The sequence below is a fragment of the Mustelus asterias genome, chromosome 11 (genome assembly GCF_964213995.1).
Source record: "Mustelus asterias chromosome 11, sMusAst1.hap1.1, whole genome shotgun sequence".
NCBI classification, from domain to species: Eukaryota; Metazoa; Chordata; class Chondrichthyes; order Carcharhiniformes; family Triakidae; genus Mustelus; species Mustelus asterias.
In genome coordinates this window covers 109,670,670-109,685,534 of record NC_135811.1, presented here as the reverse complement: position 1 = coordinate 109,685,534, position 14,865 = coordinate 109,670,670, and the positions used below count along the sequence as shown (strand labels likewise).

General features: G+C 52.7%; 1 protein-coding gene across 1 annotated transcript in view; it reads right to left on the bottom strand.

The window, feature by feature from the left end:
• Positions 1-9,030: 9,030 nt before the first annotated feature.
• Positions 9,031-14,865, bottom strand: part of LOC144500806 (C-C chemokine receptor type 7-like) — a 41,382-nt gene continuing 35,547 nt past the window's right edge. The window contains exon 3 of the mRNA XM_078224271.1: positions 9,031-13,344. Within this exon, the coding sequence (XP_078080397.1) occupies positions 12,232-13,344 (1,113 nt within the window). The 3' untranslated portion in view covers positions 9,031-12,231. The remainder of the gene's footprint in view (positions 13,345-14,865) is intronic.

The following is a 14,865-nucleotide window of genomic DNA, read 5'->3' as shown; positions in this document are numbered from 1 at the left end:
CCTCAGTACTGACACTCTGACAGTGCGGCATTCCCTCAGTACTGACACTTTGACAGTGCGGCACACCCTCAGCACCGAACCTCTGACAGTGCAGCACTCCCTCAGTACTGACCCTCTGACAGTGCGGCACACCCTCAGCACCGAACCTCTGACAGTGCAGCAGTCCCTCAGTACTGACCCTCTGACAGTGCGGCACACCCTCAGCACCGAACCTCTGACAGTGCAGCACTCCCTCAGTACTGACCCTCTGACAGTGCAGCACTCCCTCAGTACTGACCCTCTGACAGTGCAGCACTCCCTCAGTACTGACCCCCTGACAGTGCGGCACTCCCTCACTACTGACCCTCTGACAGTGCAGCACTCCCTCACTACTGACCCTCTGACAGTGCAGCACTCCCTCACTACTGACCCTCTGACAGTGTGGCACTCCCTCAGCACTGACCCTCTGACAGTGCGGCACTCCCTCAGTACTGACCCTCTGACAGTGCAGCACTCCCTCACTACTGACCCTCTGACAGTGCAGCACTCCCTCAGCACTGACCCTCTGACAGTGTGGCATTCCCTCAGTACTGACACTTTGACAGTGCAGCATTCCCTCAGTACTGACCCTCTGGCAGTGCGGCACTCCCTCAGTACTGACACTCTGACAGTGCGGCATTCCCTCAGTACTGACACTTTGACAGTGCGGCACCCCCTCAGTACCGAACCTCTGACAGTGCAGCACTCCCTCAGTACTGACCCTCTGACAGTGCAGCACTCCCTCAGTACTGACCCTCTGACAGTGCAGCACTCCCTCAGTACTGACCCTCTTACAGTGCAGCACTCCCTCAGCACTGACCCTCTGACAGTGCAGCACTCCCTCAGTACTGACCCTCTGACAGTGCGGCAGTCCCTCAGTACTGACCCTCTGACAGTGCGGCGCTCCCTCAGTACTGACCCTCTGACAGTGCGGCGCTCCCTCAGTACTGACCCTCTGACAGTGCGGCACTCCCTCAGTACTGACCCTCTGACAGTGCGGCACTCCCTCAGCACTGACCCTCTGACAGTGCGGCACTCCCTCAGTAATGACCCACTGACAGTGCGGCACTCCCTCAGCACTGACCCTCTGACAGTGCGGCACTCCCTCAGTAATGACCCACTGACAGTGTAGCACTCCCTCAGCACTGACCCTCTGACAGTGCGGCACTCCCTCAGTAATGACCCACTGACAGTGTAGCACTCCCTCAGTACTGACCCTCTGACAGTGCGGCACTCCCTCAGTACTGACCCTCTGACAGTGCGGCACTCCCTCAGTACTGACCCTCTGACAGTGCGGCGCTCCCTCAGTAATGACCCACTGACAGTGTAGCACTCCCTCAGCACTGACCCTCTGACAGTGCGGCACTCCCTCAGTAATGACCCACTGACAGTGCAGCACTCCCTCAATACTGACCCTCTGACAGTGCAGCACTCCCTCAGTACTGACCCTCTGACAGTGCGGCACTCCCTCAGTACTGACCCTCTGACAGTGCGGCACTCCCTCAGTACTGACCCTCTGACAGTGCAGCACTCCCTCAGTACTGACCCTCTGACAGTGCAGCACTCCCTCAGTACTGACCCTCTGACAGTGCAGCACTCCCTCAGTACTGACCCTCTGACAGTGCGGCACTCCCTCAGCACTGACCCTCTGACAGTGCAGCACTCCCTCAGTACTGACCCTCTGATGGAGCGGCACTCCCTCAGTACTGACCCTCTGACAGTGCAGCACTCCCTCAGTACTGACCCTCTGACAGTGCAGCACTCCCTCAGTACTGACCCTCTGACAGTGCGGCACTCCCTCAGTACTGACCCTCTGACAGTGCGGCACTCCCTCAGTACTGACCCTCTGACAGTGCGGCACTCCCTCAGCACTGACCCTCTGACAGTGCGGCACTCCCTCAGCACTGACCCTCTGACAGTGCGGCACTCCCTCAGTACTGACCCTCTGACAGTGCGGCACTCCCTCAGCACTGACCCTCTGACAGTGCGGCACTCCCTCAGCACTGACCCTCTGACAGTGCGGCACTCCCTCAGTACTGACCCTCTGACAGCGCGGGACTCCCTCAGTACTGACCCTCTGACAGTGCGGCACTCCCTCAGTACTGACCCTCTGACAGTGCGGCACTCCCTCAGTACTGACCCTCTGACAGTGCAGCACTCCCTCAATACTGATCCTCTGACAGTGCAGCACTCCCTCAGTACTGACCCTCTGACAGTGCGGCACTCCCTCAGCACTGACCCTCTGACAGTGCAGCACTCCCTCAGTACTAACCCTCTGACAGTGCAGCACTCCCTCAGTACTGACCCTCTGACAGTGCGGCACTCCCTCAGTACTGACCCTCTGACAGTGCAGCACTCCCTCAGTACTGACCCTCTGACAGTGCGGCACACCCTCAGCACCGAACCTCTGACAGTGCAGCACTCCCTCAGTACTGACCCTCTGACAGTGCAGCACTCCCTCAGTACTGACCCTCTGACAGTGCAGCACTCCCTCAGTACTGACCCCCTGACAGTGCGGCACTCCCTCACTACTGACCCTCTGACAGTGCAGCACTCCCTCACTACTGACCCTCTGACAGTGCAGCACTCCCTCACTACTGACCCTCTGACAGTGTGGCACTCCCTCAGCACTGACCCTCTGACAGTGCGGCACTCCCTCAGTACTGACCCTCTGACAGTGCAGCACTCCCTCACTACTGACCCTCTGACAGTGCAGCACTCCCTCAGCACTGACCCTCTGACAGTGTGGCATTCCCTCAGTACTGACACTTTGACAGTGCAGCATTCCCTCAGTACTGACCCTCTGGCAGTGCGGCACTCCCTCAGTACTGACACTCTGACAGTGCGGCATTCCCTCAGTACTGACACTTTGACAGTGCGGCACCCCCTCAGTACCGAACCTCTGACAGTGCAGCACTCCCTCAGTACTGACCCTCTGACAGTGCAGCACTCCCTCAGTACTGACCCTCTGACAGTGCAGCACTCCCTCAGTACTGACCCTCTTACAGTGCAGCACTCCCTCAGCACTGACCCTCTGACAGTGCAGCACTCCCTCAGTACTGACCCTCTGACAGTGCGGCAGTCCCTCAGTACTGACCCTCTGACAGTGCGGCGCTCCCTCAGTACTGACCCTCTGACAGTGCGGCGCTCCCTCAGTACTGACCCTCTGACAGTGCGGCACTCCCTCAGTACTGACCCTCTGACAGTGCGGCACTCCCTCAGCACTGACCCTCTGACAGTGCGGCACTCCCTCAGTAATGACCCACTGACAGTGCGGCACTCCCTCAGCACTGACCCTCTGACAGTGCGGCACTCCCTCAGTAATGACCCACTGACAGTGTAGCACTCCCTCAGCACTGACCCTCTGACAGTGCGGCACTCCCTCAGTAATGACCCACTGACAGTGTAGCACTCCCTCAGTACTGACCCTCTGACAGTGCGGCACTCCCTCAGTACTGACCCTCTGACAGTGCGGCACTCCCTCAGTACTGACCCTCTGACAGTGCGGCGCTCCCTCAGTAATGACCCACTGACAGTGTAGCACTCCCTCAGCACTGACCCTCTGACAGTGCGGCACTCCCTCAGTAATGACCCACTGACAGTGCAGCACTCCCTCAATACTGACCCTCTGACAGTGCAGCACTCCCTCAGTACTGACCCTCTGACAGTGCGGCACTCCCTCAGTACTGACCCTCTGACAGTGCGGCACTCCCTCAGTACTGACCCTCTGACAGTGCAGCACTCCCTCAGTACTGACCCTCTGACAGTGCAGCACTCCCTCAGTACTGACCCTCTGACAGTGCAGCACTCCCTCAGTACTGACCCTCTGACAGTGCGGCACTCCCTCAGCACTGACCCTCTGACAGTGCAGCACTCCCTCAGTACTGACCCTCTGATGGAGCGGCACTCCCTCAGTACTGACCCTCTGACAGTGCAGCACTCCCTCAGTACTGACCCTCTGACAGTGCAGCACTCCCTCAGTACTGACCCTCTGACAGTGCGGCACTCCCTCAGTACTGACCCTCTGACAGTGCGGCACTCCCTCAGTACTGACCCTCTGACAGTGCGGCACTCCCTCAGCACTGACCCTCTGACAGTGCGGCACTCCCTCAGCACTGACCCTCTGACAGTGCGGCACTCCCTCAGTACTGACCCTCTGACAGTGCGGCACTCCCTCAGCACTGACCCTCTGACAGTGCGGCACTCCCTCAGCACTGACCCTCTGACAGTGCGGCACTCCCTCAGTACTGACCCTCTGACAGCGCGGGACTCCCTCAGTACTGACCCTCTGACAGTGCGGCACTCCCTCAGTACTGACCCTCTGACAGTGCGGCACTCCCTCAGTACTGACCCTCTGACAGTGCAGCACTCCCTCAATACTGATCCTCTGACAGTGCAGCACTCCCTCAGTACTGACCCTCTGACAGTGCGGCACTCCCTCAGCACTGACCCTCTGACAGTGCAGCACTCCCTCAGTACTAACCCTCTGACAGTGCAGCACTCCCTCAGTACTGACCCTCTGACAGTGCGGCACTCCCTCAGTACTGACCCTCTGACAGTGCAGCACTCCCTCACTACTGACCCTCTGACAGTGCAGCACTCCCTCAGCACTGACCCTCTGACAGTGCAGCGCTCCCTCAGCACTGACCCTCTGACAGTGCGGCACTCCCTCAGTACTGACCCTCTGACAGTGCAGCACTCCCTCACTACTGACCCTCTGACAGTGCAGCACTCCCTCAGCACTGACCCTCTGACAGTGCAGCGCTCCCTCAGCACTGACCCTCTGACAGTGCGGCACTCCCTCAGTACTGACCCTCTGACAGTGCAGCACTCCCTCACTACTGACCCTCTGACAGTGCAGCACTCCCTCAGCACTGACCCTCTGACAGTGCAGCGCTCCCTCAGCACTGACCCTCTGACAGTGCGGCACTCCCTCAGTACTGACCCTCTGACAGTGCGGCACTCCCTCAGTGTTGCACAGGGTGTGAGATTCTGGATTTTCTGCTTTTATCTGCAGCACACGATCGCCTGTCTCTGAGGTGAGACGGGTGCGCAATGAGCCACAGTGACATCTGTCTTGAGACTGGGACCGGGAGCTAATTCAGTTTTAGTTAACAATGTGTTTACAAGACGATATTTTTAGTTTCTATATTGAAAAAGCGAAAGATTTGCGGAGATGATTTGGCGGCAGTGCTGATGGATCTCTGTCTCTCATCCTGTTGATTTGTACTGCTGTGACGATACTGTGCCTTTAAGTGTTGTATTTCTGTTATGTTTCTGTGCTGAATGCATTTACCCGTCCCTTCCATTTTATCAGAGCCATTCTGTCCGGATCCAGCAGCACTCGCTGTGTTGTTACTGCAGCAACACAATTCATCTTAATTTTTTGACGCAATGTTTGTATTAATCTGAACTAATGTGCAGTGGGTGGCACGGTGGCACAGTGATTAGCACTGCTGCCTCACAGCGCCAGGGACCCGGGTTCGGTTCCCAGCTTGGGTCACTGTCTGCGTGGAGTCTGCACGTTCTCCCCGTGTCATGGCATGCTTGCCTTGATAGGACGGGGCATAGAGTATAAAAGTTGGGGTCTGATGTTGCAGATGTATAGAACGTTGGTTCGGCCGCATTTGGAATACTGCGCCCAGTTCTGGTCGCCACACTACCAGAAGGACGTGGAGGCTTTAGAGAGAGTGCAGAGGAGGTTTACCAGGATGTTGCCTGGTATGGAGGGGCTTAGTTATGAGGAGAGATTGGGTAAACTGGGGTTGTTTTCCCTGGAAAGACGGAGGATGAGGGGAGACTTAATAGAGGTGTATAAAATTATGAAAGGCATAGATAGGGTGAACGGTGGGAAGCTTTTCCCCAGGTCGGTGGTGACGTTCACGAGGGGTCATAGGTTCAAGGTGAAGGGGGGGAGGTTTAACACAGATATCAGAAGGACATATTTTACACAGAGGGTGGTGGGGGCCTGGAATGCGCTGCCAGGCAAGGTGGTGGAGGCGGACACACTGGGAACGTTTAAGACTTATCTAGACGGCCATATGAACGGAGTGGGAATGGAAGGATACAAAAGAATGGTCTAGTTTGGACCAGGGAGCGGCACGGGCTTGGAGGGCCGAAGGGCCTGTTCCTGTGCTGTATTGTTCTTTGTTCTTTGTCTGCGTGGGTTTCCTCCAGGTGCCCCGGTTTTCTCCCACAGTCTGAAAGACGTGCTGGTTAGGTGGATTGGCCGTGCTAGATTCTCCCTCAGTGTACCCGAACAGGCACCAGAGTGTGGCGACTAGGGGATTTTTACATTAACTTCATGGCAGTGTGAATGTAAACCTACTTGTGACACTGAGAATAGACTTAAACTTACCCTAACGCAGGGTTCTGTTATTTTCCCCCTGGGATTGCAGAGTGGGGCTTGATTAGGTTGATTGACAGGTCAGGTCATATGACTGGGTACAGCTAGGCTTTCACAGAGATCTCAAGGCTTTCTGTTTTGGGGATTTTTAGACAGAGGTTGCTTTCTCTGTACCTCTTGCTCTGTCTGAAGTGGAGATTGGAATCTGCCAGGAAATAAGCCTTTCTCTCTGAGATTTTACTGTTTGGGGGTGGAGCTTTCTCTGGAAGTTACTGCGCAAAAATTCGAAGGCAGTTGTCTATCTGGATCACTCTCCAGAAATGTCGAAAGGCTGGAAATCTAGCACCTGTGTAAGCATCTTTGGTTTCTGTGCTAATTCGTTCTAAAGAAGGGATACATATCTATGGGGGATCCTACTACATTGGAACAGTCGAGATAGCTAGCTGTTAAGAATTATACTTTGTTTAAATGGTTAATTGGTAAAAGTTATGTTAATTATTTTTGTTATATTGTAACTGTGTTCTTAAATAATGTTTGTTTTGATAAAAGCTCCCTCGTGGGTCACTGGAATCATACCTGGAGGAAGCACCTTACGCTCACCCTAATGCCAAAATCAACTGTAAATGTTAGGGTCCAGGCTAACTTTATAAAATACCTTGGAGCTCCTGCTGTGGTCTTTAACAGTCTGCTTCTCCCTCTCTGCCCCGACAGGGTGACAAAGACTTCCCTCCAGCCGCTGCTCGTGTTGCTCATCACCAACCACGGCCTCGCGTCGAGAACATTCCCGCTCCAAATCACATCAACTGCGTCATACATCAGCCACGTTAATGAAGGGACAGAGAGAGTGGGCAGAGCGAGCGCTCACACACCAACCAGTAACACATCCTCAGTGAAAACCCCTCTTCCTCGCACCTTGGGGAACGGGAACTGGTTTTGTTGGAATGGGTTTTTGCCTTTGATTGATCCCTGGTGTCCCCAATATCAGCTGCACTCTCATTGGATGAATGCTCAATGTCTGTTATTCCCAGCCCTTCGGCTAATGGTTTTGATTGGAGGAATGTTGAAGTACTAATTCAGCAATGTAACAAATTGCCCCATTTCCCGGAAACCTGACTCCTTCGAGGGTGAAATTGGTGTTTGTTGAGGGAGCTGGTGAGGAGGATTCCCGGTTTTGCTTTGCAGTTACAGGAAATTCCGGCTGGGTGTGGACTTTCACACCTGCTGTCTTATTGCTAAAAATCCAATGCCCCCCTTGTTTTGTTGGGACAGTTTTCCGAGTTGAGAGTTTCTGTAGGAACATGGACAAGTGACAGGCCATCGCTGAGATCTGCTCACACCCCAAAGCCCAGGGGGAGATCTCTAACTCAGACTGAAACCCTGTTTGCTGCAGCAAACTGGAAAAACATTTGTCAGAATTTTATATTCTTAAATCCTTACCACCAGTTATTGCTACATATTTAACCCCCCCGGGAGTGCCTCACCATCACAAGGACACAACAGTTCAAGGCAGTCCCACAACCTCCTCCTCGGGGCAGGAGGAAAGGCGATTAAAAGCCAGCCTTGCCCACGACACCCACATCCCCAGAAAGAAAACAAATGTTAATGTGAACACCAGAAAAATGTTTTGTTCTCTAGTGTACAATGTACCATGTTGGAATATAAACCTGCGAATGTACACCTTTATGTGTACCCTGTGAGTGAGTGTACCCCTGCGAGTGAGTGTACCCCTGCGAGTGAGTGTACCCCTGCGAGTGAGTGTACCCCCGCGAGTGAGTGTACCCCCGTGAGTGAGTGTACCCCCGTGAGTGAGTGTACCCCCGTGAGTGAGTGTACCCCCGTGAGTGAGTGTACCCCTGCGAGTGAGTGTACCCCTGTGAGTGAGTGTACCCCTGTGACTGTACTGCTCTCAGTGAGTCCCTGTCAGTGTATCCGTCAGTGCACCCCTGTGACTATACCCTTGTGGGTGCACCCCTGTCAGTGTACCACTGTGACTATACCCCTGTCCGTATACCCCTGTCAGTGCACCCCTGTGACTGTACCCTTGTGCGTGCACCCCTGTCAGTGTACGCCTGTGACTGTACCCCTGTCCGTATACCCCTGTCCGTGTACCCCTGACCGTGTACCCCTGTCAGTGATGTGACAAAACTGAGAGGTGAATCAACCTTATTTTGAGAGAGTGTTGTTGGAGGGATGGAGGGAGTGTTGTTGGAGGGATGGAGGGAGTGTTGTTGGAGGGATGGAGGGAGTGTTGTTGGAGGCTTGGAGGGAGTGTTGTTGGAGGGATGGAGGGAGTGTTGTTGGAGGCTTGGAGGGAGTGTTGTTGGAGGGATGGAGGGAGTGTTGTTGGAGGGATGGAGGGAGTTTGAATCTATGGCCTAAAATTCCCTGTCTCGCCAACCGTGAGACTTGTAACGGGTGAGACGGAATATTTGGTGGACCGTTTATAGGTCCTTGGAGCTGGGGTGGGAATTTCCTGTCTTGGGGTGCGTGTGGCCAGAGAACCCGCCCTGTAAGTGACTCCAACACCACAGCAATGTCACTGTCCCCTGTGGAGTTGGAGTCAGATTCTGAGGTCTCGGGCTGGGTCATTAAGAACTCACCATCTAACTGACATCTCAAAAATAAATAGAAAAAACAAATGAGAAAATGTCAGAGGCAGCAGCAGGAAAGTCAATCTTTTATTCCAGAAAAAAGCAATTCTTTACAATAAAGGTGAGATTGATTTTTATAAAAATATTTATTGTCTCCAAAAAATATTTATTGTCTCCAGCGCAACTTGTGGGCCGAAGGGCCTGTTTGTGCTGTGGCTTTCTATGTTCAAACCTTTCCTCAATACAATCAGGATAATATTGGCTCAAAAACTAAATAGTACATTTGCTTAACTCTACTGAAAAATCCAACAGAAACAGTATCAGCAGCACGATGATAAACTGTTCTACATTCATGGAGAAGGAGCCAAACAAGCATCTTTATCACAGACGGTCGATTCGAACTATAATTTCTACAAATTACAACAGGTAAAGAACAATTTGCATTTATAAAGGGCGGTAATACACTAAACCTACACAAGGCATATCGCAGCAGCAAAATACAATAATATCCCACAGAAAGCCACATTCGGTGATACTCAGAGTGATGAGCAGAAGTTGGTTAAAGAGGTAGGTTTTGAGAGTATCTTAAAGGTGGAGAGTGAGGTAGAGAGGGTGGAGAGGCTTGGGGAGGGGGCTCCAGAGCTCAGGGCCCCAAGATGCTGAAGGCACGGCTGCCAATGAATGTTCAAGAGATCACGGAGAGAGCTGGGCAGAGATTACGGAGAGAGATGGGCAGAGATTACGGAGAGAGATGGGCAGAGATTACGGAGAGAGATGGGCAGAGATCGCGGAGAGAGATGGGCAGAGATTACGGAGAGAGATGGCACTTGGATACAGTTCCACACACACTGACTCTCACTGGGGTACAGTTCCACACACACTGACTCTCACTAGGATACAGTTTCACACACACTGACTCTCACTGGGGTACAGTTGCACACACACTGACTCTCACTGGGGTACAGTTGCACACACACTGACTCTCACTAGGATACAGTTCCACACACACTGACTCTCACTGGGGTACAGTTCCACACACACTGACTCTCACTGGGATATGGTTTCCACACACACTGACTCTCACTGGGATACAGTTCCACACACACTGACTCTCACTGGGATACAGTTCCACACACACTGACTCTCACTGGGGTACAGTTCCACACACACTGACTCTCACTGGGATACAGTTCCACACACACTGACTCTCACTGGGATACAGTTCCACACACACTGACTCTCACTGGGATACAGTTCCACACACACTGACTCTCACTGGGATACAGTTCCACACACACTGACTCTCACTGGGGTACAGTTCCACACACACTGACTCTCACTGGGATACAGTTCCACACACACTGACTCTCACTGGGATACAGTTCCCCACACACTGACTCTCACTGGGATACAGTTCCACACACACTGACTCTCACTGGGATACAGTTCCACACACACTGACTCTCACTGGGGTACAGTTCCACACACACTGACTCTCACTGGGGTACAGTTCCACACACTGACTCTCACTGGGATACAGTTCCACACACACTGACTCTCACTGGGGTACAGTTCCACACACACTGACTCTCACTGGGGTACAGTTGCACACACACTGACTCTCACTGGGATACAGTTCCACACACACTGACTCTCACTGGGATACAGTTCCACACACACTGACTCTCACTGGGGTACGGGTTCCACACACACTGACTCTCACTGGGGTACAGTTCCACACACACTGACTCTCACTGGGGTACAGTTCCACACACACTGACTCTCACTGGGATACAGTTCCCCACACACTGACTCTCACTGGGGTACGGGTTCCACACACACTGACTCTCACTGGGATACAGTTCCACACACACTGACTCTCACTGGGGTACAGTTCCACACACACTGACTCTCACTGGGGTACAGTTCCACACACTGACTCTCACTGGGATACAGTTCCACACACACTGACTCTCACTGGGGTACAGTTCCACACACACTGACTCTCACTGGGATACAGTTCCACACACACTGACTCTCACTGGGATACAGTTCCACACACACTGACTCTCACTGGGGTACGGGTTCCACACACACTGACTCTCACTGGGGTACAGTTCCACACACACTGACTCTCACTGGGGTACAGTTCCACACACACTGACTCTCACTGGGATACAGTTCCACACACACTGACTCTCACTGGGATACAGTTCCACACACACTGACTCTCACTGGGATACAGTTCCACACACACTGACTCTCACTGGGATACAGTTCCACACACACTGACTCTCACTGGGGTGCAGTTCCACACACACTGACTCTCACTGGGATACAGTTCCACACACACTGACTCTCACTGGGATACAGTTCCACACACACTGACTCTCACTGGGATACAGTTCCCCACACACTGACTCTCACTGGGATACAGTTCCACACACACTGACTCTCACTGGGATACAGTTCCCCACACACTGACTCTCACTGGGATACAGTTCCACACACACTGACTCTCACTGGGGTACAGTTCCACACACTGACTCTCACTGGGGTACAGTTCCACACACACTGACTCTCACTGGGGTATGGGTTCCACAGACACTCACTCAGTTTAAGCACTCACTCACAGTTGAGGTCTGATAATTGTTGGATCAGAATGTGCCAATATCACTGAATCTCAGTGAATGGTGCAGCTTGAAGGGAGGGGATGTTTTTATGATTGTTCACACACAATACAGCAGCGATCTGGAACAAGGAAGACACAAAATATATTTGACAAAGTGTGTTGGGAGATCTCTGATGAAGAATATTCTCATTTGTTAAGGACATTGGACTGGATGTGTGGCCAGGATGTTGATTCCGAATTGTTCGGCAGGGCGGTAAGAGGGAGATTCAGTGTCTGTCACAGGAAATAGGCGGACTGTGTAACACCAGCAAGTTGCCAAGTCTGTTAACCCCACAGCCAGCCTGTGAAAGCTGACAAAGTGTGCAGAGACACTGAGATTAAATCTGGAGTCAGTGAGAGTGACGAATCCTTCCGTGTGTTCAGGAAGATTTGGAGTTGGAAGTGGCCGGTCGGTGAGTGCAGCAGCGATTTGTGGACATGGCGCTGGTGGGATTACTGTCTGAATGAGAAAGGAAGCTAAAGTGGGGCTGCTTCCAGGACATGTTCACATTTCAGGGAAACCTCTCCTTGTTTTGGGAAGCTTTTGCCCCGCTCTGTGTGACTGTCCAGGCGAGGAGAGGCTGGAGTGAGTTGGTGGTGAGCTATCAGGGTGAGAAGGTGGTGGTGCTGTCGGTGTCAGTAGCAATGGAGCCCCTCTTGCTGCTCCAGGCTTTAACATGGGTGTATTTCAACAGCTTCTCGCTGCTCATGCAGCCCAATTCCTTCATCAGCTTCAGCAAGTCGTGGCGGAACTTCACCCCAATGAAAGCGTACAGGAAAGGGTTGAGGCAGCACCTCACATAGGCCAAGCTCTTGGTCACATCGATGGCAATATTCATCCGCTTGCTGAAGTCGCAGTTGGTGACAGTGGCGTTCACATCATTGATGGTGTCTATCAGCATAACACTGTTATAGGGCAATTGGAACAAGAGGAAGACCAGCACCACTGCAATGATCACCTTGATGGCTTTGTTCTTCTCAAAATTCCTGGCCAGCAGCAGGGTTTTGATGATCACACAATAGCAGAAAAGCATCACCATCAGAGGAATGAAGAACCCCACCGCTAACTGTGTGCCCGCGGTGAACACAATCGTGCTGTTGTCCAGATTCATTTTACACAGCATCCCGCTGCCACTGGGCTTCTGGTCACTGTAGAGGAACTCAGGCAGGGACAGCAACAGAGAGAAGAGCCAGACACACACCGACACTATCTTGCTGCAGTAAACTGCCTTGGAGCGGTGTCGGTGCGCTGAGGCAGCACGCACGATGGAGAAGTATCTGTCAATGCTGATACACATGAGCAAGAGCATCCCACTGAAAAAGCTGAGCCGGTACAGCCCATACACAGTCTTACACATCACCTGGCCAAAGATCCACTGCTTGACCACACTCACCGCCCAGAAGGGCAGGGTGAAGAGGAACAGGAGGTCAGCTAAAGCCAGGTTCAGCAGGTAAACATCAGTCATTGTCCTCAGCCGCTTGAAGTAGATGTAGGTGATGACAACCAGGCTGTTTCCGAGGAAGCCCAGCACGGTGATTACTGCATACATGGGAGGGAGGAAGGATTGGCGGAAAGACCGAACATCCTCCTTTTGACACTGCTCGACAAACTCGTCATAGTCCACCTCAGCCACCTCCACAGACGAGTAGTCATAATCAGAGGTGGTGCTCAAGGGGGCAGTCATCCCTAACATGGGCTCCTCGGTGCACAAACTCAGCTGGAAGAGAAAACACAGGCTGTTCAAAATACTCGCACATCAGATTAACCAACAACTGCAGAAAGCACAACCCGCCCTCTCAATGAGACAGTGACAGACAGAAAGGCAAAGAGCAAAATCCACCAATCAGAGCCAACCATAACTTCTCAAAGAACTTCATCAACTTCCCATAGATCTACAGACCAGTGAGGGTCAGTGTGTGTGGAACTGTACCCCAGTGAGAGTCAGTGTGTGTGGAACTGTACCCCAGTGAGAGTCAGTGTGTGTGGAACTGTATCCCAGTGAGAGTCAGTGTGTGTGGAACTGTACCCCAGTGAGAGTCAGTGTGTGTGGAACTGTATCCCAGTGAGTCAGTGTGTGTGGAACTGTATCCCAGTGAGAGTCAGTGTGTGGAACTGTACCCCAGTGAGTCAGTGTGTGTGGAACTGTACCCCAGTGAGAGTCAGTGTGTGTGGAAATGTATCCCAGTGAGAGTCAGTGTGTGTGGAACTGTATCCCAGTGAGAGTCAGTGTGTGTGGAACTGTATCCCAGTGAGAGTCAGTGTGTGTGGAACTGTATCCCAGTGAGAGTCAGTGTGTGTGGAATTGTACCCCAGTGAGAGTCAGTGTGTGTGGAACTGTACCCCAGTGAGAGTCAGTGTGTGTGGAACTGTATCCCAGTGAGAGTCAGTGTGTGTGGAACTGTACCCCAGTGAGAGTCAGTGTGTGTGGAACTGTATCCCAGTGAGAGTCAGTGTGTGTGGAACTGTACCCCAGTGAGAGTCAGTGTGTGTGGAACTGTATCCCAGTGAGAGTCAGTGTGTGTGGAACTGTATCCCAGTGAGAATCAGTGTGTGTGGAACTGTATCCCAGTGAGAGTCAGTGTGTGTGGAACTGTACCCCAGTGAGAGTCAGTGTGTGTGGAACTGTACCCCAGTGAGAATCAGTGTGTGTGGAACTGTACCCCAGTGAGAGTCAGTGTGTGTGGAACTGCACCCCAGTGAGAGTCAGTGTGTGTGGAACTGTACCCCAGTGAGAGTCAGTGTGCGTGGAACTGTATCCCAGTGAGAGTCAGTGTGTGTGGAACTGTACCCCAGTGAGAGTCAGTGTGTGTGGAACTGTACCCCAGTGAGAGTCAGTGTGTGTGGAACTGTATCCCAGTGAGAGTCAGTGTGTGTGGAACTGTATCCCAGTGAGAGTCAGTGTGTGTGGAACTGTATCCCAGTGAGAGTCAGTGTGTGTGGAACTGTATCCCAGTGAGAGTCAGTGTGTGTGGAACTGTATCCCAGTGAGAGTCAGTGTGTGTGGAACTGTATCCCAGTGAGAGTCAGTGTGTGTGGAACTGTATCCCAGTGAGAGTCAGTGTGTGTGGAACTGTATCCCAGTGAGAGTCAGTGTGTGTGGAACTGTATCCCAGTGAGAGTCAGTGTGTGTGGAACTGTATCCCAGTGAGAGTCAGTGTGTGTGGAACTGTATCCCAGTGAGAGTCAGTGTGTGTGGAACTGTATCCCAGTGAGATTCAGTGTGTTTGGAACTGTACCC